Source organism: Pituophis catenifer, unplaced genomic scaffold (genome assembly GCF_029215685.1).
Source record: "Pituophis catenifer annectens isolate HBS135680 unplaced genomic scaffold, rPitCat1.0.hap2 SCAF_2, whole genome shotgun sequence".
Classification (NCBI taxonomy): domain Eukaryota; kingdom Metazoa; phylum Chordata; class Lepidosauria; order Squamata; family Colubridae; genus Pituophis; species Pituophis catenifer.
The window spans coordinates 33,091,144-33,116,510 of NW_027256882.1; the positions used below are offsets into that span (position 1 = coordinate 33,091,144).

Consider the following 25,367-nt stretch of genomic DNA (forward strand, 5'->3'; position numbering starts at 1 on the left):
GATTTTATGATTATTTGCTGTTTATATGTACATTTTGAGCTTATGCACAGGAGACATTCCTTGCGTGTCTGATCACACTTGGTCAATAAAGAATTGAAGTGCATTCCACTCCATTCCACTCACTGAAGGGAAAGCCAATCACTCTTCACTCCCAATCACATTACTCTCATCTGCAAGATGGAAGCTAAAGAGAATTGTGCAGGGAGCTAGAAGAGGTGGAGCACTATGAAGGGTTTGAAGGACTTGGCCAGAGGTCTTCAACCTTGGCCACTGTAAGACTTGTAGACTTCAGTTCCCAGAATTCTCCATCCAGCATGGCGGAGCTGGAGGGCAATCAGAAGAATGGTGGCCACATGGGAGACTAGAGACCAGGGGAATTGACCAGTGGAGCCAAGAGAGGAACAGCTGAGTGGAGGAGCCAAAAGCAGGACAACTAATGGACAGATTCTGAGGGAGTGCAGCTGAATGGCAGCTGGATTTGCAGGTGGCAAATGCAACCTAAGTGAATGGAAGGAGAAGGCCAGAGGGATGCCAAACAGGCTGGCAGTTAACAGAGAATGGGACAAAGACGGTGGGAGAGCCTGAGTGCTTGGAGAAAAGGGAGCCGAGGGACCTGGACACTAGCAGCTCCTTCAGGGGAATTCTGGGAGTTGAAGTCCACAAGTCTTACAGTTGCCAAAGTTGGAGGACTCTTGACCAGACAATGGCTTAGGTGTTGTTTAAAAAAACAATGAGTCTTCCAGTCCTGGTGGGGGGGTGTTTGGAAGCTGAACTCCATTCACATAAGAGGGTTAAACTCTTGGGGGTGAAGACACAAACCAGGCCTGCAGCTGAAGCTCTTTTTCTTCTTTCTTCCTTCCTTCCTTCCTTCCTTCCTTCCTTCCTTCCTTCCTTCCTTCCTTCCTTCCTTCCTTCCTTCCTTCCTTCCTTCCTTCCTTCCTTCTCTCCCTTCCCCCTTATAGAGAATGTAACTCTGGATGCAGACACAGCCCATCCTGGCCTCCTTGAAATCTCTGAAGATCGGAAAAGCGTCAAAGGAGTTAAGCCAGTTAAAACAATAAATGCTCCCCGAAACTGCAGGAGATTTAAAACTAAACCTTATGTCCTTGGCTGTCAGGAGTTTTCAAGAGGGAGGCATTTCTGGGAAGTTATTATAGAAGGCAGAGAAGGATGGGGTGTAGGGGTTGCCAGCAAGCCATTCCACTTAACAGATGTTGATGTGCAGACCAGACACTGGCAGATTGGGAAATGGGGAGGGAAATACGGGGCCATCTCTCCATCAGAACGCTCTGACCTGGTCCTGACTGAGAGGCCCACGAGGGTCTGCATCTGTCTCAACTGCAAAGGGGGACAAGTGAACTTCTTTGATGCCAGAACCGCAGCTCTTCTCCATACGTTCTCAGTCGCTTCCTTGGTTGGAGAGACTCTTCTGCCCTGTTTCTATTTGCCAGTTGGTGTCTACATGACGCTCCCCTAAAAGAGGGGACATCCATAAGCAAAACTTGTGAAAAATCCCTATTTGCCAAGCAGGGATCTCTGAAAGCCTTTAAAGCAGAGACTCCTTAGCTTTTGCTACTACACCTTCCTTGATTGTGTATTCTATGCTGCACCAAATTGCTTGCAGTTGTGGAGCTTTGGAAATTGAAGGAATGGGTCAGTCAATATGAGATTGTATTTCTACTTTAGAGTGATGTTATTAATTTTATGCTGTTTAAAATCAAACAGATCAGTGATTATTCAGTGTAACACATAGAAAAAGAAGACAAAGAAGACAGTAGACAAAAACAAAACATACCATCTGTTATCAAGATAGGAGATGTGAGCACTATGACGACTAAATGTGTCGCTTGGCTCAAGCCAAAATTGAAATAGAATAGTTAATGGAATTATAAAAATGAGATCCATTATTAAATAAATACATTATTTGAGAAGATGCCGAATAACTCTCTTTTTCCTTCTTGCTTTAAGCCTTTTATTGAGTAGCTGTAAAAGAAGAAGCAAATCTAGTGTGGTGGTTAAGAAATCAAGCTAGAAACCATGAGTTCTAATCCTGACCTAGGCACAAAGCCATGTGGGCAACCTTGGACCAGTCACTCTCACTCAGCCCCAGGAAGCGGGCAATGGTAAAGCCACTTCCGAATCTTTACCAAGAAAAGTGGAGGGAGATTCGTCCAGGCAGTTACCGGGAGTCAACAATCGGAGGCACCCCAAAAATGACTTTGATAGTGAGATGGAAGTCAGATCCAGTCGGATCTACTGGTTAAGGCACCAGGCTAGGAAGAGGAAGACTAAGTTCAAGTCCTGCCTTAGCCATGAAAGCCAGCTGGGTGACTTTGAGGGCCCCCCTCTTTCCCTCCCTCCCTCCCTCCCCCCTCCCCTCTCTTGAATTGCCTGCTGGCATCTCCTTCCACCACCTCTGCTCCTTCGTGGATTCCTCTGCCTGCCCCACAGAAGCCTCTCCTATCCTATCCCCCTTCGCTCCCTCAGCCTTACCGCACAGCAGCCTCTCCTATCCTCCCTATTGCCATCACTCCCTCTCCTTTTCCCCCTTAAGCCTCCTTTCCTATCCTCTCAGGCCTCCTTTTCCCCAGGAATCCCTTCCTATCCTATCACAGGACTGTTGTGGGGAAAACAGGAGGAGGAAGATGTGTGGGATATGTTTGCCACCTTGAGTTATTAGTAGAAAGAATAAAGGCAGGATACAAAATTAACTTTGATATGGTGACTTTGAATGCTAACAGCAGCTCTCTGGAACCCCTCAAAGCATCTAAATAACTGAAGATTGACAAGCTGCCATTGGCAAAGGAGCAAATGAGTAATCCAAACATACCTAATACAGGTTGTCCTTGATTTACAACCAATTAGAATAGAAGAATAGAATAGAATAGAATAGAATAGAATAGAATAGAATAGAATAGAATAGAATAGAATAGAATAGAATAGAATAGAATAATTTTATTTATATACCACCCTTCTCCCGAAGGACTCGGGGCGGTGTACAGCCGGTTTAAAAACATAAATAGACAAATATAATAATTAAAATTAATTAAAATCATTAAATGAGAAGGGAGAAGGGAGGTATAGAAATAAATTATTATTATTATTATTATTATTATTATTATTATTATTATTATTATTATTATTATTATTATTATTATTATTATTATTATTATATAGTTTGGCCAAATTTTAAAACCCCAACATTTAAAACCCCAAATTAAAATCATTCAATTAGACAGCCCCGCCTGTTGGAACAGTAGGGTCTTAAGGGCACAGCGGAAGACCCGAAGGTCAGAGATTGTACGTATGTCCGGGGGCAGTTCATTCCAAAGGGCAGGAGTTCCGACAGAACCTCAAATTTCTGCTGCCAAGTGAGACTGCTGTTAATTGAGCGTTGCCCCATTTTAAGTGCCTCATGGCAGAAGAAAGGAATGAAAAGAGGTTTTGGCAGGAAAGAGGAGGAGAGCAGGGGAGAGAGAGAGAGAGAGAGAGGGTGAGAGGGATAGGTGAGTCTCTTTGTGGGGGGAAGGCAAGTGGGGCCTCCAGGCTCATCTGGCCTCCACCCCACCAAGTGAGGGGGGGTGAAGCGACGCATGAATATAGGTTGAGCAAAGGGGGAGAAAAGTGAGGGAATGGAGAAATGAGTGTGGGGAAAGGTAGAGAAAAATGTGTATTGAAAGCCTGAGGAGGAAGGAGAAAGAGATGGAGAGAAAGGGAGGCAGGCAGGGGAATCAACGGAGGAGCAGAGGCAGTGGCAGGAGAGAGAGAGAGAGAGAGAGAGAGCAGAGAGAGGAAGAAGGGCTGACCGGCATCTGGCCACCATCCCACCGTGTGACCCGCCAGCTGAGAGGAGACCCCAGAAGGGACCGGCTGGAAGGAGAAGACAGCAGAGTCCAGCTGAGCAGGGCAAGTGGAGGGCCTGAGCAAAGGGACCAGAGTGGAGTGGCAGCCACAAGGAATGGAGGGTAGCAGGGGAAGGCGCCTGGATGGTTGGAAAAGGGGGCAAGGGGAACCCGGACTCCAGGGAAACGGGGGTAGCGTTATATGACCATCTTTCCTGTCACAGTTGTTAAGTGAAGCACTGCAAATTTCCGTGGTCCGTGGAGAAACCTTCGTGCTTTTGCCGTTGCGCCCTGTTGGAGGAGCTGCTCCGGGACGACCAATGGGCCAGTCCTGGGAGGGCGACTCCTACAGCTCTGGATACGGGAGCGGCCGTGGCGGGGCTGGGAATCTCTGCCCCAACTTTGCAGGTGGGGCAATTCGCAAAAGGCGCGCAGCCTCTCCGTCCGGGAGGGAATCCTGGCGCTGGGGCCGCGGCGGGGGAGGGGGCGGCGCAAAGGGGCCGAAGCAGCGACGGCGATGGCTGGAAGCTGCGGGAGCGAAGCGCTACGTGCACCTGCGCGGCATCCGCCTTCCGCCTCGGGAGATTTGCGCCAGCCGGGGGGGCAACGCAGCCCTCGTCTCCTGCTGCTTGGGACGCGGAGCGGTAAACGGCGCCTGGTCCGGGGAGCAGCCAGATTTTGCTCTCCATTGCAGACGCCAGATCGGCCCCCCGCGAGCTCTCGTCTCTCGAGGAGCCCGGCCGAAGTTTCCCGCACCGCTTCAGCGAGCGCTCCTCGAGAGAGAGAGAGAGAAAGAGAGAGAATCAGAATGAGAGAGAATCAGAATGAGAGAGTGTGTGTGGGGAAGAGAGAGAGAGATGTGTGTGTGTGAGAGAGAGAAAATCAGAGAGAATCAGAATGAGAGAGAATGAGAGACAGAGAGAGAGAGGGTGTGTGGGGAAGAGAGAGAGAGATGTGTGTGAGAGAGAGAGAAAATCAGAGAGAATGAGAGACAGAGAGAGAGAGGGTGTGTGGGGAAGAGAGAGAGAGATGTGTGTGAGAGAGAGAGAAAATCAGAGAGAATGAGAGACAGAGAGAGAGAGGGTGTGTGGGGAAGAGAGAGAGAGATGTGTGTGAGAGAGAGAGAAAATCAGAGAGAATGAGAGACAGAGAGAGAGGGTGTGTGGGGAAGAGAGAGAGAGATGTGTGTGAGAGAGAGAGAGAAAATCAGAGAGAATGAGAGACAGAGAGAGAGAGAGTGTGTGTGGGGAAGAGAGAGAGAGATGTGTGTGGGGGGAAGAGAGAGAGAGATGTGTGGGGGGGGAAGAGAGAGAGAGATGTGTGTGTGTGAGAGAGAGAAAATCAGAGAGAATCAGAATGAGAGAGAATGAGAGACAGAGAGAGAGAGGGTGTGTGGGGAAGAGAGAGAGATGTGTGTGAGAGAGAGAGAAAATCAGAGAGAATGAGAGACAGAGAGAGAGAGGGTGTGTGGGGAAGAGAGAGAGAGATGTGTGTGAGAGAGAGAGAGAAAATCAGAGAGAATGAGAGACAGAGAGAGAGAGAGTGTGTGTGGGGAAGAGAGAGAGAGATGTGTGTGGGGGGAAGAGAGAGAGAGATGTGTGGGGGGGGAAGAGAGAGAGAGATGTGTGTGTGTGAGAGAGAGAAAATCAGAGAGAATCAGAATGAGAGAATGAGAGACAGAGAGAGAGAGAGTGTGTGAGGGGGGGAAGAGAGAGAGAGATGTGTGTGTGTGAGATAGAAAATCAGAGAGAATCAGAATGAGAGAGAGAGAATCAGAGAGAGAGAATCAGGATGAGAGAGTGTGTGGGGAAGAGGGAGAGAGAGAGAGATGTGAGAGAGAGAAAGAGAGAGAAAGAGAGAAGGGGGAGAGAGGATGAGAGAGAATCAGAATGAGAGAGAATGAGAGACAGAGAAAGAAACAGAGAACGAAAGAGAATTAGAGAGAATCAGAGAGAGAGACAGAAGAATCAGAGAGAGAAAATCAGAATGAGAGAATCAGAATGAGAGAGAGAGAGAGAATGAGAGCGAATCAGAATGAAAGAGAGAATCAAAGAGAATCAGAGAGAGAATCAGAATGAAAGAGGGGGGGAGGGAGAGAAAGAGAGATGTGAGAGAGGGGGGGGAGAGAGAGTGTGTGAGAGAGAAAGAGAGAGGAGGGAGACTGCCTGCAGCTCCTCCAACAGGGGGCACCGGCAATAATACTAAGATTTCTCTATGGACCACCAAAAGTTTCTCGTGGGCCACCACCTGATGTGCATTACAATGCCTTCTGCTTTGCCTTTCCACCTGTAAGCAAGCTATGGGGTCTCCCAGTACAGGGGTGTTGATGTTGGGTGAATCTTGGAAAATTAAATTGTTTTCAGATTCAAAGGGGGGGAGGGGCGAATGATGGGCCGGCTGCTAAAATAAAGCCAGGTTTTGCACCCACTTGAAAGTAAATCAGGAAGCCTGTAATTGTGGAGTCTGACTGGCAAGAACAAAGACTGCTTATCCACAGGAAATATGCATGTGTAAAGCTTGTAACAATTCTGGGTAGTTAGAAAGCTTATAAAAGTAACTAGAGTTAGGCAACTTGCAGACCTCAGCTAAAAGTTAGGAATAGAGATGGCCTGCAGCAAATAAAAGGTGCATTAGATAACTCCTGGGGCATTCATTAGCCAAGGTTTAGGAATAGGGACAGCTAGAGACCAATAGAACAAATTGTAGAATTATTACTAAAATGTTTATTAGATGATATTTCTTACTATCCCGCCTTGTCCTGCCTTCTTCTTTAGTGAAAATGTATAAAGCTTTCTTCATCCCTTGTTCTTGGCTCTCTTGACATTTTTGCCAGGAGCCCTTTTCCTTGGGGTACCCCAATAAAAAGCAATCAAAACCTGCACTGCGTGTCTGGCATTCTTCATTGGCCTCGGCACCAGGCTCAGACCCCAATTGGGGACAACAATTAGTTAGGAACAGAATTGTTACCTAAGAGTGTCCATTAGTGTAAAAAAAAGGATGCTACAGCAAGATATAGAGAAATGTTTTCAGTGATTTTACTAGTTAGAATACGTAGTTTAAAAAATTAGATAGGATTTTGCTATACAGTACTTCTCTTTAACACACTAGATGATAAAATGTTAAACTTCCTAGGTTGAAGGTTTTCCTGCAACATAAATAGATGTGAATGTTATGGAAATTAGGTCTCTATAGTTTCCAGCCCTAAATCTGTTTAGTAGTACTATAGTAGCCTCAGTCATATTAGTGATCCCTCCCTCCCTCCCTCCCTCCCTTCCTTTCTTCCTTCCTTCCTTCCTTCCCCTCCATCCTTCCCTCCCTCCCAACAGAGAAGGGTTTTCACCTGGTGCCAAAATGCGGCCACTGTGGGTGCCAACTGAGGGTCTCTGGGGAGGACATTCCATAAATGAGGTGCCACCTCTGAAATGGCAAAATAAAGGAAGGGGCTTGGGAGTGTCCATGTCCCCTTGGGGAGCCCATTGTGACTAAGGAAGCCTCCCCCAAAAGCCCTTGAAAAAAGAGACTATAACATGTTCTCCACCCACCAGATTCCCTTCCCCCCCATGGGTCCCCCTGTCCTAGGTTGGCCTGAGACTCCTAATGGCTCTTTCTATCCATCTTTTGCCTTAAGGGAGCTCATTGGTCAAATTTGAAGATTTCCATCCAGCAAATGATCCCATTCCAAATTCTACATATTCCACATTCCACAAGGTAGTCTTTGCCCAATTTTAGAGCTTTTCCTCATCCATTTCCTGGTTGGCTGGCTGGGAAAGGGACAGTCCAGGCAGGTCTTCCTCTGCCAGATATTCATATTAGAAGTTAGGGAAAGGATTATAATCTCTACATTCTCCTTTATCTGTGAGACATCCCATCAATTGCAGCATTGACTTTGGGGTTTTATAAAGGGTTTCTCCCAGTTTCTGCCATGCCAACTTTACTCCATTCCGTTTCTGTCCCATAAATAGTTTGTTCTTTCTATTTTTTAAAAAGCATTTCCCCCTTTAACAAGTGGCTGGCTGAATAATAATTGGTGGTGAATCAGTCCCATGGATGTTTCTTTCTCCCCAGGATTTTTCAATATCTTCCCTCTAGCAGGATACTTGGATCAGTAACTGATTGGGGTCCGTCCCAAGAATATTTGCTCCTTCCCAGATTTTAAAAAAGATTTTATCCCAGGATTTTAAAAAGCAGCACTTTTTCGTGCGGCTGTTGATAAAAATAGGATCACCAATATGATCGCCAACGTCCGATGAGGCATATGAAGGAGGGCCAATAATAATTGATCGGGGGTCCGTCCTGTGAATGTTTGCTTCTCTCCAATGTGTTGTTTTTAAACACTTTTTTCCCTTTAAGAAGCCAGCGAGGCTGACGGCAAGAGCAACAACAATTCATTTCGGTTTCCCGTCTGGGCACAGCCCAAAGGCGGTCACCTGATTTGGAGGAAAAGAAACGAAACTTAACTTTCTGTTTCTTTGTCCCGGCGGAGGAGGCGGCGTTGGCGGCCGAAGCGTCCTTCCCTGTTTTGCTGGAAGAAGCCACCTGCTCCATTTGCCTGGACTTTTTCCAGGACCCCGTGCTCATCCCGGAGTGCGGCCACAACTTCTGCCGGGGCTGCCTGACCCGCAGTTGGGGGACGTCGGAATCGGAGGCTTCCTGCCCCCAATGCAGACAGACCTTCACGCCCCACAGCCTCCTCCCCAACAGGCACCTGGCGCGGATGGTGGAAGTGGCCAGGCAATGCGGCGATCCTAGGGACGAGGAAGGAGAGAGCCTCTGCCCGAAGCACCGGGAACCCCTCAAGTTCTTTTGTAAGGACCATGAGACTCTCATCTGTGTGGTCTGCGACCGATCCAAAGAGCACAGGAGCCACTCGGTGATCCCTGCGGAGGAGGCTTTCCCGGAATACCAGGTAGGAATCAGCCAGGAGGAATCGCTGTGGAGGAACATCCAGATCCTTGGCCTTCCTGGAAATCCTTTAATCAATTTACTTTTTCTGTTGTCCACAAACTGGGTTTAGCCTGGCTCAGATGTGAATTAGAACCAGACTGGAGAGGTGGCTCAAGGGACTTTTAATGACGTACTTCAGCAAAAGGGTCTCAGCAGCTAAAGGAGCCAAAACCCCTGAACGATGTAAACATTCAAAATATAGGGTTCAGATTAAGGTTCCTTGACAGGAGTTTCTTTTGATTTCTTGTCCTGGCCTACTTTATTCACATTCCTCATACATTGCGTATTTGTGCTAATTAGCTTTCTTATCAAAAGAGCTGTGTGTTTTATTATTATAATAAGCAAGAAGTTTCCAAAGTTGATGTCTATGTGTCCCCCCATTGGTTACTGGTCTTATTACACTCCTCTGCAACTTTCTGCCTCGGCCATTCCTTTAACAAACTTCTCTAATTCCAACCTGAGACCTTCACCTCCTGCTTTATCCTCTGTGGCTGAAATTTTTTTGAAGACAGATTTGCCATAATCTTTGAATTACAACTATTCGTTTAGTGACCTCCTTACAAGCAAAGTCAATTGGGAAGCCAGAATCGCTTCACAACTGTGTTACTAAAAGTGAACAACTGCAGTGATTCACTTAACAACTGCAGCAAGACCTTGGAAATTTAAAAACAGAACAGGATTTAAAAAAGAAGGAATAAAAATTGACTGGTGGCCATATTTGCAAATTAGGACAAAATATAAAAAAGACAGGGAACAATATGGTATACACAGAGAACAATTGGAATTAGATAAGATATTATTAGGACCAGGAGAAAAAATGATCACAAAAATATATAATTATCTGTTAAAATTTAAAATGGAAGAAGAAACCGTGAAGGAAACAATGATGAGCTGGGCAACAAATTTTGGCTATAACATTCATTTGGATCAATGGGATAAATTATGGGAGAGAAACTATAAACTAACAATGTCAGTTGCTTACAAGGAGAATTTTTATAAGATGTTTTACCGATGGCACCTGCCACAAGCAAGATTGGCAAGGATGTTCTCAAAACAGGTCCCCGGATTGTTGGAGGTACGGCCATAGCCGAGGGACCTTCTACCATATGTGGTGGACCTGCCCTAAGATTAGGAAATTTTGGTGGAAGATAAAAAAATGCCTGGAAGAGATAATTGGGTGGAAGATAGAAAGAAAACCGGAACTATTCCTCCTTGGTATTTAAGAAGGGAAAATGAAAAAAAAATTACAATATATCACATTACACATACTAACTGCATGTAGACATGCCATAACACAAAATTGGAAACAACCGGATATCCCCTCCAGACCAATTTATAATTTAAAAAATTTATGACTGCGCAGAAATAGACAGATTATCTATGGAAATTAAGAAAAGGGAAGACACCAAGTACTATTCAATTTGGAATAGATGGTATTCCTGGCTGGAGAGGAAATCTATAATGTAAGCGATATTTTGTTACGAAACTGAATTGTGAATAGAAGATATTGTAACTTAGATAAGGATGTAAGTTAAGACAGATAGAAGTAGAATTTGTGTATGGCAGTTAATTAGGATAGAGATGCTGATATAGAAAAGCTGTTACTAGTGCTTAGGTTTTGATGTGTTTCTTTTTGTTTGTTTGTTTTTGCTGTGTGTTATAGTTTTTATTTTTTATTCTTTTCTATTTTTTGTACTGTACATTTTAATCTTTGAAAATTTAATAAATATTATTTTTTTAAAAAAACAACTGCAGCAAGAACATCACTTAACTGTCTTGCTTAGCAACGGAAATTGCCTGTAGGGCGAAATAGGCTCCCTTTGCCAGCTCCCTTTCCACGTTTGCTCTAGAACGAAATTGTCATTCCTCCAAAGTCTTGAGTGCAGACCCCGAAAAACACTCCTGCTGGATCAGGCCAAACGTTCATTTCTCAGTGATGCTTCTGGATGACTGCAAACAGGAGACTCAGGCAGCTCACTTTAATGCCATTACAGGTAGTCCTCGACTTAAAACCATTCGTTTAGTGACTGTTCAAAGTTATGACGACAATGAAAAAAGTGACATGTTTTTCACCCTTATGATCATTGCAGCATTCTGTGGTCACATGATCAAAATTTGGACGCTTGCCAACTGCCACGTATTTATGACGATTGCATATATCTTCTAACTGGGTCTTCCCTCTGATGTAATTCTTTACGGAAAAGAAACTCAAAACTTGTATTTTTCAGATCAAGGTGGAGGATTGCCTGAAGGCTCAGAAGGAGGAGAAAGAAAAAATAGCTACATACAAAGGAGACACAGAGCAAACAGTGCAGGAGATGCTTGTAAGTATTGATCCAACGGTTAGGAGCTTCTGAGCTAATAGGAAGGAAAACACCATCTGCCATCTTTGATAATAGGCAGCCTGTGTTTTAGTACAAATTCTGACTTAAATGAAATTCAAGTTCATTTATTTATTTATTTATTTATTTATTTATTTATTTATTTATTTATTATTGTGATTTATATGCCGCCATTCTCCCGAAGGACTCAGGGCGGCTTACATACAGCAATCAACAATACAAATCACAGTGTTAATTCAAATTAAAATTAAAACCCCCATTAAAAACAATTTAAAATTATAGCATTGTACAACCCCACGATCAGATTATTGTTGGAACAGCCACGCCTTCAGTTCGCGGGGAAAGGAGAGGAGGTCGGGGGCTATCCTGAGCTCGGTGGGCAGACCATTCCAGAGGGTCGGCGCTCCAACAGAGAAAGCTCTCCCCCTAGGGCCGCTAGCCAACATTGTTTGGCCGACGGCACCCTGAGGAGGCCTGCTCTGTGGGAGCGCATGGGATGGTGGGAGGAAGGCAGAAGATGGTCCTGTAAGTACCCCGGGCCTAAGCCATGTAGGGCTTTATAGGTAAGCACCAGCACCTTGAAATGGACCCGGAGAACAACCAGCAGCCAGTGCAGCTCGCGCAGGAGAGGTGTAACACGGGAGTAACGAGGAACCCCCGTAACTGCCCGCGCGGCCGCATTCTGGACTAGCTGGAGCCTCTGGATGCATCCCAAGGGAAGCCCCATGTAGAGGGCGTTACAGTAGTCCAACCGAGAAGTAACAAGGGCATGAGTGACCGTGGCGAGGGCATCTCGGTCTAGGAAAGGGCGCAACTGGCTCACAAGATGCACTTGTGTGAAAGCCCCCCTGGTTACGGCCGTCAGATGATCATCCAGGGACAGCCGAGAATCCAGGAGGACACCCAGATTGTGAACCCTGTTGGAGGGGGTAAGCATCTCCCCTCCAATCACTAAAGATGGTACTTATAGATCCTGAGATGCCGACATCCTCAGCCACTCAGTCTTGGAAGGGTTGAGTCTGAGCCTGTTCCTTCCCATCCAAGCCTGCACTGCCTCCAGGCAACAAGACATCACGGAAAGGGCATCCCCAGGGTGGCCTGGGGTGGAGATATAAAGCTGGGTATCATCCGCATATTGGTGATACCTCACCCCAAAACCACGAATGATCTCACCCAGCGGCTTCATATAGATGTTAAAAAGCAGGGGGGAGAGAACTGATCCCTGAGGCACCCCACAAGTGAGGGGCCTCTGGGAGGATCTCTGACCCCCCCGCCGATACAAACTGCGAGCGGCCCGAGAGGTAGGAGGAGAACCACTGCAACACAGTGCCTCCTATCCCCAACCCCCCGAGTCGCTGCAGTAGGATACCATGGTCGATGGTATCAAAAGCCGCTGAGAGGTCAAGAAGGACCAGGATGGAGGAACAACCCCCATCACGGGCCCGCCAGAGATCATTCACTAGGGTGACCAATGCCGTTTCCGTGCTGTGACTGCGCCTGAAACCAGATTGGTAAGGGTCCAGGTAGTCTGTTTCCTCCAGGAAATGAGGGAATTGCTGTGCCACCATGGTCTCTCTTTTTTTTTTTTTATTGAGTTTTAAACATATATATAAAGACAATACAAAAAAATACAAAAAAGACATTACAAAGACATAACAAGTTCCCACCACCAACCTACCCACACCACATTTTACATATATGTTTTGGTCATCATCAAAATATATATTGCTTTATAATATAATATATACGTGATACATCGTCAATTCAGATGTTTTAGATTAGAAATAATCTTGCATCTCCTCTTTATTTATTTATTTCCGGTTTTATTTTTTCTACCCTATGTTCCTTCATCTATATTTGTACTGATTTTCTTTTCCAGCCATTGATACCACTGGTGCCACACAAGATAGAATTCACTTTCTTCTTTATCTTGGAGTTCTAGTGTCAGTCTATCCATTTCGGCACATTCTGTTATCTTTGAGATTAGTTTGTCTTTGGTTGGGAGTTGATCTGATTTCCAGTTTTGCGCAAACAGTAGTCGTGCTGCTGTCAAAATATGTATGATGAGGTATTTTGTCTCTTTGTTGTGTTGTGTTGTTATCATTCCAAATAGAAAAAATTCTGGAGTGTTTTCTACTTGTTGGTTTATTATTTCTTCAATGATTTTCTTTGTGTCCTTCCAGTATTGTTGGGCCTTTGTACATTTCCACCAAGCATGGTAGTATGTCCCCTTTTTTATTTTGCACTTCCAACAGCGTGGGGAGGTGTTTGGATATATTTTGGCTAGTCTGGCTGGTGTTAGATGCCATCTGTAAAACATTTTTATGAGGTTTTCTTTGTAGGGTATGGCTCTTGTCATTTTGATGTTCTGTTTCCACAATTTCTCCCAGTTTGCCAGTTGGATGTTGTGCCCTATGTCCCTGGCCCATCTTGTCATATTTTCTTTTACTGTTTCTTCCAGTAATTTATATCTAAGTAAGAAGTTATATAATTTGGTTATCATTTTTTGTTCTGGGCCTTGTAAAATCTTATCCAATTCGTTCAAATTAGTCGAGATTCCATATTGCTTTTTATCTGCTATGTGTCTTGAGTGTATTTGAGTATAGGGCCACCAATCAATATTTATGCCGGAGTTTTGGAGTTGCTGTCTTGAGATGAGTTCGCCTTCATGATTCAATAAGTCTTGGTATCTCATCATTTTTCCTATTTCGAGAGTGTTGGGATATATCAATGCTTCCATCGGGGACCACCATTTTGGTATTTTAGTATAGTGAGTTCTCTTAATATCCTGCCAGATCTTGAATAATGAAGCTCGAATTATATGACCTTGGAAGTACATGTGTCTCTTATCCGATCCGTCCCATAAGAAAGCGTGCCATCCTCTTATTAAGTCAAAGCCTTCTAAATATAAAGTTCTTTTGTTGTCCAGTTTCATCCATTCTTTAATCCAGGTCAATCCTGATGCCTTATAGTAGAGTTCCCAATCTGGTGTTGCTAGGCCTCCTTTGTCCCGTGAATCCTGTAGAGCTTTAATTTTAATTCTGGCCTTCTTTCCCTGCCATATGTAGTTCATTGTTGTTTTGTTGAGGTTCTTAAAGAAATCTCTTCCGGGATGTATTGGGATCACTTGATATAAATATAGTATTCTTGGTAATATGTTCATTTTTATTGAGGCAATTCTGCCCATCAACGAGAGTTGTAATCTACTCCAAATTTCTAAGTCTTTTTTAATTTGTTTTAACAATTTGGTGTAATTATCTTCTTTAATTGTAGTTGCTTTTGCTGTCAGCCAAATACCTAGGTATTTTATTTTCTTTACTATTTGAAGTCCTAATTCTTGTTCTAATTTCGACTGTTGTGTTTGGGTCATATTCTTCGTCAATACTTTCGTCTTCTGCTTATTTATTTTGAGGCCCGCAACTTCCCCGTATTCCTCTATCATTGTCATCAACCTGGTTCCAGATCGTATTGGGTTTTCCAATATGAAGATCACATCGTCTGCAAAGGCAAGCAATTTATACTCCTCTCCCCGAATCTTAAGGCCTTCCACGTCTTCTTCCTTCCTAATTTCCGTTAATAAAACTTCCAGTGCAATTATAAATAATAGGGGTGACATGGGACAACCTTCAAAAGTTTGCGTCATGTCACCATTTATTGCAATTTTGGCTGTTTGACAGGAATAAATCTTTCTTATCAATTTAAGGAATTTCTCTCCGCAATTCATTAATTCAAGTTGTGATGTAAGAAATGACCAATTTAAATTATCAAAGGCCTTCTGGGCGTCGAGAGATATTAAAGCTATTTCCTTATCTATTTTCTTATCGTAGTATTCCAGTATATCTATGATCGTTCTCAAGTTATTTTTAATCTGCCTCCTGGGTATGAAGCCGTTTTGGTCTGTATGTATATATTTATGAATTATTGTTTTAAGTCTCTGCGCTAATATTGACATGAATAGTTTGTAGTCTACATTGAGTAATGAGATGGGTCTGTAATTCCTAACTTGGGTCCGGTCTAAATCTTCTTTGTGTATTAACGTAATAATAGTTTCTGTCCATGATTTTGGGATTTCAGCTGTCAATAGTGCTGCGTTGAAGACTTGTAGCAATATTTCGTCTATTTCTTGTTGGGAGTGTTTATAAAATTCAGTAGGAATTCCATCTGGTCCTGGAGTTTTATTGTTCTTTTGTTTTTTACGAGCTTCAATCAATTCAGTCATTGTTATGGGGCGATTCAGGGTCTCTCTATGGTCTTCTTCAAATTGTGTAATATTCACTTTACTAAGATATTTTCGAATTTGGTCTTCGGGGACATCTTCCTGCCGATAGAGATTCTGAAAAAATGTTTTGACTATGTTTTTCTTATCTACGTGTGTATGGAATAAAGTTCCTGATTCGTCCTGGAGTTGGTATATAATTCTTTTATCTGTTTGCTTTTTTAACTTATGGGCTAACCAGCGTCCAGTTTTGTTTGCGTGTTCGAAGTTGGTCTGTTTTGCCATTTTTATTTTTTGTGCCAAATCAACTTTTGTGGTCAAATTCAATTTGTGTTTAGCCAAATTAAGTTTTTGCTGTGCTATCCTATTATTAGGGTGCTGTTGTAATTTAGTTTCTTCTATCTTGATTTCTTCCAATAAGTCATTCCTGATTCTTTGTTTCTCTTTTTTCCTCTTTGCCACGTATGCAATGGTTAGGCCCCTAATATATGCTTTCGTTGTGTCCCATAAATTTTGTAACGACGTATGGTCCTTTGTATTAATTTGGAAAAATATCTTAATCTCTTTTTCCATCATTTGTAGATACTCTTTTTCCTTTATAATACTTGTATCCATTTTCCATCTTTTCTGTTTTCGGGAGCCTTTCCAAATTATTTTGATAGGGTTATGGTCAGCCCATGTGTTAGGCATAATTTCTATGTCATGTATTTCTTTACTTAGTTGGGGTGTCATCCATGCCATATCCAATCTTGACCACGATTGATGTGGGCCAGAAAAGTATGTGTACTGTTTGGTTGTAGTATTTAATTCTCGCCAGGTGTCATGTAGACTCATTTCCTGTACCAAGTTCTTAAATGTTTGTGGCAGTGTCTTCCTTTTGATTTTGTTCTTCCTGTTACTATAGTAGTCTTCTCGTGTGTTGACAATTGCATTAAAATCACCGACAATGCAGATATTTTCATAATCCAGTTCTTTTAATTTATCGTGTAATTTTTTATAAAAATCTATTTGGTTTCCATTTGGGGCGTAAATGGCTACTAACAATATTGTTTTTGTTTCCAGTTTTACTTCTATTATTAAGACTCGACCCTCTTTGTCCACATATATTGGCTTTGTTCTTATATGGTCTCTAACATATATTACCACCCCCCTTTTTTTACAGTCACCTAAGGATGTGTACATTACTCCTAATTTTTTATTTTCAAGTAATTTTTTCTGTTGTTTTTTTATGTGTACCTCTTGTAAGGTGATTATATCTGCTCCTAATTTTTGCAGTTTAGTGAATATCTGATGTCTTTTGCTTGGTGAATTTAGTCCATTTATATTTATAGAGATGAGTTTTAGTTCTTCTTCCATTCCTGATGTTGTTTATTTGTCTGTTATTTTGAGTTTTGATGTGTTTCTTGTGACTCTTTGTGTGATCCCCGTCATTTCCTCCTTCCCCAGCTTTCCCTTCTTCCGTTCCTTGTCCTCCTTATTTATTGGTTGCTCTTCTTGGTCACTGGGGTTTGAATCTTCTCTGCCTCCTCTGCTCTCCTGTTCTCCTTCATATCCTAAATGTTGGTCTGCGAAGTCCTGGGCTTTTTCTATGGTGTCGATTCGAAATTTTCTTCCTTCCCAAGAAACGAGTACTCCTTCTGGTATAAGCCATCTAAATTTAATCTTGAGTTTATTCAACTGTCGGGTTAAGAAGTTATATTCTCTTCTCCTATCCCTGGCCCTTCTCGGTACTTGTTTTAGCGTCAGAACTTCCCTCCCTTTATACATGACTGTCTCCTCTCTCATCTTTCGGTATATTTCTTCTTTCATTGTTTTTTTTGTAAATCTGATGTGTACTTCTTTAGGGAGTTTGTTTCTTCTGGCATAGTTTGTGAAGGCCCTGTAAATTTCGTCAATACCACCTCTTATTTCATCTTTATCCTTATGTGTCGCCTCTGCCAAGATTCCAACCATAATTTCACCCAAGTCTTCCTCTCTCTGTTCTTCTATATTTTGAAATCTTAAGTAGAAAGATGCCTTTTCCATTTCGAGAAATGTCAGTGCATCTTCTGTGTCTCGACTTCTTGTTGCTTGTTGGTTCTCCATCTGTTCCAACCTGGTAGCTGTGGCTTCCGCCTTCTCCTCAACTTTATGGATTCTCTGTTCGTTTTTGGTTATATTTTGTTGAATTTTCTCTATTTTTTCATCTATATTTCTAATCTCATCTTTAATTTCCCCTACATCCAATCGCATTTGTTCATGGTTCTTTTTCGTTTCATCATGATTCAGGGTCATCTTATCTTCCATCCTTTTCATTCCCTCCTGAATCATTGCAAGGGCAGCTTGGATGTTTTGAATACCTATGTTAGTCTTTTCTTTATCTGTTGTTTCCCCTGTCTTCTGTTGGACCGGGGAAGCCACCAATAGTGTTTGGGTTGGGGGTATTTTCTTGGTTGATTTAATAGTAGTTGGTATGTTTGAGGTTGCCATATCTATTATGCTTATTATTTTTGCCCACAATTTCATAAAATTCTCACGTCTAAAGTTTATAACCTGGATGCAGGATTATTTTTACAAGATTTTTTCAGAGTATTTCTAATTAGTAATACAATATTGGGAAAGCAGCAAAAAGGAAGGCGAGGGGGGGAAGCAAGAGAAGGGGGAAACAACGGGGAAAAAGTAAACTTCTAACAATTCATTAATTACCTTATTCTTCAATTACTTACAAAATAAAATATATTTTATTATAATAGTTCTAAAATAGTATCAATATCAATTTAATTATTATAATTCTATCTAATTATTTAAAGTCATTTACTGTATATGAATAAATTGATTAAATATAATTAAAGATAATATGCTATAATTATTTAATTAATTTCAAATAGACAAATTAGACAAGCTACTTCAGAGAAAACTAATAAGTTATTAAAGGTTATTTTCCGAGTCTAGTATCTTATGATATATAATAGAATAGACTTAAATCGAGCTAAGCATATATATATTGTCCATTGATTATAGTCTCTTATCTTTCTTAGTGTTATGTAAACTTATCTTTCTTCCAACCAAATACGGTTCCAAAGGTCTGAGTCACCCTATTCACTTTAATTATTCCACGATCCAATTTAATCTGTAGTCCTCTGTATTCCTGTTGTTAGAGTCCAATCCCAAGAGTGTAATGTTGTATCCTCTATTTAAGTCCTTATCATCTGGTTCATCAGGTATTAGTCAATATTTAAATTATTCAATCCAAACAGTTCAGTCTCTAGTAGTCAAATAATCAAAGTCCCTCACACTTTGTATCAGTTTTGTGTCCTGATCTTCGCAAGAAATATTACTAAAAGATAGTTTGTATAAATCCAGTCCAACAAGTTTTACCGAGATTTGTCCCAACTCTCCGCACTCTCCCACAAACTTTTCCTTCTTCGAATTATCTAATTCAATCCACTCTGGCCACTCCACATCAGTAAAGTCCAATACGATTAATTTATAAATCCACTCTGGCCACTCCACATCGGTAAAATCAATTTGTAGAGATCCGTCCAGGTTCCTCTCCTCTCCTTCGATCTCCGGCGCTCCACACTGCACACGCTTTCTCCGCTCGCTCCAATGCTGCGCGTTCTGTTCTTATTTGTCCAACTCTCTCCGCTCAATCCAGTCCACACTCATAAAGTCCAATAATAGTATCAAAATCTTTTAAAATTATTCACTATTCTCGTCGCAGTGTTCATAAAGATTTCCGTTCTTCCGCTCTCACTGTACACTCAGCTGTTCAGATTTTTGCGCTGTCACTTTACTTTCAAAATGGCTCCGTTCCGATCTATCTTCCGTCGCCGCTTATCCTCTTTCTTTTTTCGGATTTCTCTTCCACCAGCGCTGCTTCTTATTATCAGGTAGTTTTTTGGGTTTTCTTCTGTTGATGACCTCTTATAGTTTTCGATCTTCGCTTCCCTCTTATACAGTTATCAGCGCCTCTGGCCAGTCCCGTAAGGCTGGTTTTTCCTCACACTGGATTAAGGGCTTAATCTTGTACCTTCAGAGAAGTTGCGATCTCCTCTGAGGTCCTAAGATGTTCCCCTTTAAACTATTGATCACTACGAGATCAATAGCGCCTATTTCGGCTCCAGATGCGGGATTGTTAGGAACTCAGGAGCGGAGGTCGCCCCTTTCGTCCCTAACGCGCTGAGATTGCCGCCGGAAGTCCGCCACCATGGTCTCAACAACCTTCACTAAAAAGCGGAGGTTGCAGACTGGACAATAGTTGTTAAGGGAGTCCGGGTCCAGGTTGGGCTTCTTAAGGAGGGGTTGAACCACCGCCTCTTTGAGTGCAGCGGGGACGAATCCCTCCCTCAGCGAGGCGTTAACAACAGCCTTGATCCAGTCTCCGGTCACCTCTCTGGCTGCAGAAACAAGCCAGGAGGGACACGGGTCCAATGCACACGTGGAGGCCCCCAGCCGACCCATAATCCTGTCCACTTCATCCAACGAAACAGGCTCAAACTCAACCCAGGTCTAGGCCCGATCTCCTCAGTGGACTCTGCTCAGTCAGAGTCCAACCCAGTCCGGATCTGAGCGATTTTATCTTCCAGAAACTGTGCAAAATCCTCAGCTCGGTCCTGCAAGGGGTCCTCCCTTGCTCCAAGGTTAAGGAGGGAGCGGGTCACCCTAAACAGGGCGGCTGGGCGGTTTTCTGCAGATGCAATGAGAGCGGCGAAATATTGTTGTTTTGCCGCTTCCATCGCCACAAAATAAGACCTAATATAGGTTCTTAACTGTGTTCGGTCGGATTCAGATCAGGAGGACCTCCAACTACCCTCCAGGTGTCTTTTCCAACGCTTCATTTCCCTGAGCTCCGCGGTGAACCATGGAGATCTGCATCGGGATCTGCATCGAATCAGAGGCCGCATAGGCGCGATTTGATCCCAGGCCGCCACTAGGGCCTCGGAGGAATCGTGGGTTAAGGAGGCGGGAAATGATCCAAGCTCCATCAGGAACCTTTCGGGTTCCATCAGGCGCCTGGGGTGGAACCATCTCACTGGTTAAAGTTAAAGACGGTGTTAGGGCACAGAACTTGGTCTTAACCTGGGGACTAAGATGTCACCATTGGCTGAATGAGTCACAGTTGGGTTAAGTGCCCCTATCCCATGAGCCATCTTTTATACAATGGGTTTGTTTTGTTTAATAAATTAATGCAAACCATATTTCATCCTATTGAAAAAATTGTGAACACAAACATTTTTCTGTCTCCTTTTTTGGAATCCCGGATTGCTAGGAAAATTTTCATGAGAGGTCATTAAACTAGAGACTTTAAAAAAAAAAACCCTTTCCCCCTACGCTTTTTATTATCAAATGGGTTTTTTGTTTGCTTCGGATATTCTCCCACCTCACTTCTGGATTCTTCAAGGAATCTGTTTAATTATTGTAACAATTAAAATAAAAGTAAAAATAATTAAGTAAAACAATTAAAAATAAAATTATGACTTTTGTTTTTTCTCTTTCTTATTCTAGGAGCTCATCAAAGAAGTGAAGAAAAATGTAGTGGCTGAATTCAGAGAGCTACAACTCTGGTTAGAAGGACAGGAGAAGCTTCTATTGACTCAAATGGAAGAAACGGAGAAGGATATTATGGCAAGAAAGGAGAAGGGTTTGGCCAAGCACATGGAGGAACTGGGCTCTCTTGACCATCTCATCCAGGAGATAGAAGAGAAGCTTCAGCAGCCAGCCAGCAAACTCTTACAGGTCAGTCAGGAAGTTGAGATCATAGAATCCTAGGGCTGGAAGGGACCTTGGAGGTCTTCTGGTCCAATCTTCTACCCAAGGCAGGAGACGTCATAACCATTCCCCAAAAATGGTTGTCCAAACTCTTATTGGAATCCTCCAGTGATGGAGCACCCAAAACTCAGGGAGGCAGGCTGTTCCACTGATAAATATTTCTCACTGTCAGGAAATTCTTCCTTATTTTAGCTTGACCAAGTTCAAAATCTTTTTTTCAACTCCTCATTTAGTAAACTTTTTGACTCTTTCTATGGAAAGGAAACTGGAAGGTATGAAGACAACAGGTAGTCCTTGACATATGAGCACACTTGGACTCGAAATTTCTGTTGCTGAGGGAAACAATTGTTAAGTGAATTTTGCCCCATTTTATGACTTTTCTTGCCGCTGTTGTTAAGTGAATCTCTGCAGTGGTTAAGTTAGTAACACAGTTGTTAAATGAATCAGGCTTCCACACTGACTTTGGTTGTCAGAAATTCACTAATGGTGATCACATGACCCCAGGACGCTGCAACCGTCATAAATATGAATCGGTTGCCCAGTGGCTGAATTTTGATCATGTGACCATGGGGATGCTGCAAGAGTCTTTCTTTTTTTAAAAAAGTTTATTTATAACACAGTAAAACAATACAAGACATACAACACTTATATACAAGACTCTTTTTACAGCTTTTTCATAGTGGTCCTTCCTTATTATTTACTATTTCCATCAATTTTACTTCATCTCATTCCAAATTACTATCTGTCCCCATCATTTCATTTACAATATATTTCTCATTTTCATTTCAATCACTAAATTGTATTTTACCAATTTTTCCCATTATTTTTGGACATTTCTTTATCTCCTCCTTATTTTTCTTCTTCATTTTTCCTTTCCTCCAACCACTCATACCATCTATACCAAATTTTATAGTATTCTGTATCCTCTTTTTCTGCAAGAGCCTTAAGTGTGAAAAATGATCATAAATAATTTTTTTCAGTGCTGTGGTAACTTCGAACGGTCACTAAATGAACTGTTTAGTCAGGGACTACTTGTAATGGCTAATATTAGGGATACATAATGTAATTCAGAAAAAGCAGGAATTCAAAGTTCTGGTCAATTGTCTATATATTCTTCACAGTTTTAAGAATGCCTGCTTAGGGTTCCTATCCCATATTGGGGGATGTGGTGGTGGGTGTTCTTTGTAGGGTCTTCCCCTCCCCTTAAATCTCCAGGCCAAGGAGAAACTCAACACTGATCACCTTCTTCAAAGTATTATAACCACCTGGATTTTCCAAAGTGCCTTGATTTTGGAAGCATAAATGCAAGGGATTTTTTTATCCTATTGATGCACTATTTTGTTTTTCAAATAGTCTTTTCTTTTTGCTACCATGTTTTATATATAAATATATATCTTCTGTAATTGTGTTGGATTCAATCTGGGTCTAATTTTTCTTAGACAAGAAAGTAAAAACAATACCACTCTAAAAAAAAAAAAAGGGGGGGGGGAAGAGCAATGAATTTTTTTTAAAAAAATGGAAGTATTTTGTATGTCTGTTAGTGTCTGGTTGTCCAGACGTTTCACTCATGTATTTTGTGACTGTAAGAATTTAATTTTCTGCCTAGGAAATGGCTCCTTTCAGTGCTTCCTCTCTTTATTTTTTAGGACATTGGAAGCATCTTGAAGAAGTAAGTAAATCCACCCTTTTCTTTACAGACTCAGAGATCAGAAGCTCTGCCAGCAGTTTTCCTATTTTTGAAAGGTTTTTTCTTTATTTCACAGTATTTTATTGTAAAGACAACGTACTGTATTTCAGGGCTTTTTAGACCTTTCCAAACAACCTCAACAGACAACCTCAACACAATATAATTAGCAATATTTAATCCCCCCCAGCCCCTCCCCCCCACAGCCCTCCTCCTTCCTGGGCAGCACACCACAGGTGGCAGTAGCCAGCCAGGCATGCCACCCCCCCAGCCCCTCCCCCCCATCCGCGGCAGCCCACCTGCAACTTACCAAAAGTTAGGAAGGCAACGGCAGTCAAGCGGGCGAGGAGCAGAGCAGCTGGGCCTGGGCCGAGTGGTTTGGGCAAGCAGCGACCGATAGCAAGCAAGGAGAGCAATAAGAGAGCATCCAAGAGTTCAGCCTCACACGCGTGGTAAGAGGAGCTGCCCAGTGGCATGCGTGCCCCGGGAAACAAACTTTCAGTTTCTGATGCACACATGTGCACTGGCCAGCTAGTCTGATGATCTGAGCTTTGGGTTGTGAACCCGGAAGAGGAATGGCCGATGCCGCGCGTGCCAGGTGACATGGCTCCACATGCCACCTGTGGCACGCGTGCCATAGGTTTGCCATCACGGACTTACATATCATGTCTGATTTAAAAAGAGTTACAGTTGCAGGGGGGAGCCCAACTCCAGCACTCTCTGCCACCCCCTTTGCCTCTTAGCGCCCCCCGATGCCCCCCTTGCCTCTTAGCACCCCGTAAATCATCCCGCCCACTTTGGGAACCACTAGTTTAATCCATCAAGATCAGTTTGAATGTTATATCCATCTGCTAATTGTTTACCTACCTCACCCATATTAGTCATCAGTCATTTGGTCAGATACAATCCTGTCAGTGTATAAGAAATTATGAGCTGGAATAGCAATAACAACAAGACAGCCAATGGGAACTGTTTGGTGACTAACAAACAGGATCTATTGTGAGCCATGGGAGAGGGCTCGGAGCCTGGGCGGGGCTTAGCTTGACTGATCTGTATATATATAAGAGTTACTTTGTCCTTGCAATATAGCTTCTGTGTTTCTGAGTTCTGGTTATTCTGGTCCTGGCTTCTACTGCATGGGTATTGTATACATGCATCATGCTCTATATTATTGTATATAAAGAAGTTTCTTCTATAAATGAATCCTGCTGAATTATTTACTTGTGTGCTGGTTGGATTGCTGCAAACTCTGACAAATCCATTGCTTTGGCCAAGAGATTCACAAGAATTTTGAAGAGTAGGGAGCCCAAAACTGGAACTTAGTTGCCTCTACTAGATCTCTTGTTTAACTTGATGAAGGTAGATGAGTGCAGTTCTGGGTCAGGATCCACTGAGTCGCACATGGTGCCCATATTTGAATAGCTAGCCAGAGAATTGACTGAAGCCTGGGAAACAGGGCTCTTGTCAGTCAACAGGAGTGCTGATTTACCACCATCTTACCAGGTACTTAGGATCTGAGGACAGGGCAACACAAGAAAATGACAATCAATGACTTAATAGCTGTCCATCAACACCCCACTTAACAACTAAAAGCCATACACAACCAGGCACCACATAAATACAAGGCATGGAACAGCCCAATGCACACATTCTGGAGAGAGTGTTCCAATATTTGAGGGTCTGTCACAGAGAGAAGGGGGTCAATCTCTTTTGCAAAGCACCTGAAGGCCATGCAAGGAATAATGGATGGAAACTGATCAAGGAGAGATTCAAATTAGAAATAAGGAGAAATTTTCTGACTGAGGACAATCAACCAATGAAACAGCTTCCCTCCAGAAGTAGTGGGAGCTTCATCACTGGAAGCTTTCAAGAAGAGGCCGGACTGCCACCTGTCAGAAATGGAATATGGTCTCCTGCTTGGGGAGTGGTGGTGGGTGCTGGACTAGATGACCTCCAAGGTCCCTTCTAACTCTGTTATTCTGTCATTTTGTCTTGCCAGATATCAGGCTAAGGAAACATATGAGAATCCGGTGGATTTACTTCTAGAGCCGAAGTGGACAATCTGGGATTACAGCGATATCCCTGCGGTTCTGAAAAGTGCCATGAAAAAACTGAGAGGTAAAAAACAGCTGCTGGGGTTTTACACTGGATGACATTTTGAGCATCCAAGAGACATTCTGGGTCAGTGTCACATGGATCAAAGAGGGATCGATTTCAGGATCAGTGTCTCAGTTATGATTGTAAGACGAGGCTACCTGTATTCTTCGTAGCCCAAACCCAAATGCACTGATCACTGGGGAAGCAGAATAAGTTTCCACTAAGTATAATGGAATATATGCAGGTAGTTCTTGACTTATGACCTCAGTTGAGCTGAAAATTTCTGTTGCTAAGCAAGGCAGTTGTTAAGTGAGCAGTGCCCCATTTTACGAACTTTTTTGCCACAGTTATTCAGAAAATCACGGCAGTTAAGTGAATCGTGGTTGATAAATGAATCTGGATTCATGCATTGATTTTGCGTGTCAGAAGCTCCCCAGGAAGGTTGAAGAGGACAATCCCAGAATCATGGGATGCTGCAACCATCGTAAATA

At 42.8% G+C, this 25,367-nt stretch overlaps 1 protein-coding gene across 1 annotated transcript in view; it reads left to right on the forward strand.

The window, feature by feature from the left end:
* The window catches only part of LOC139310083 (E3 ubiquitin-protein ligase TRIM11-like), a 61,447-nt gene that overhangs the window by 32,688 nt on the left and 3,392 nt on the right, over window positions 1-25,367 (forward strand). The window contains 5 exon segments of the mRNA XM_070934240.1: window positions 8,255-8,748; window positions 11,015-11,110; window positions 20,832-21,062; window positions 22,742-22,764; window positions 24,779-24,897. Coding sequence (XP_070790341.1) covers window positions 8,255-8,748; window positions 11,015-11,110; window positions 20,832-21,062; window positions 22,742-22,764; window positions 24,779-24,897 — 963 coding nt within the window.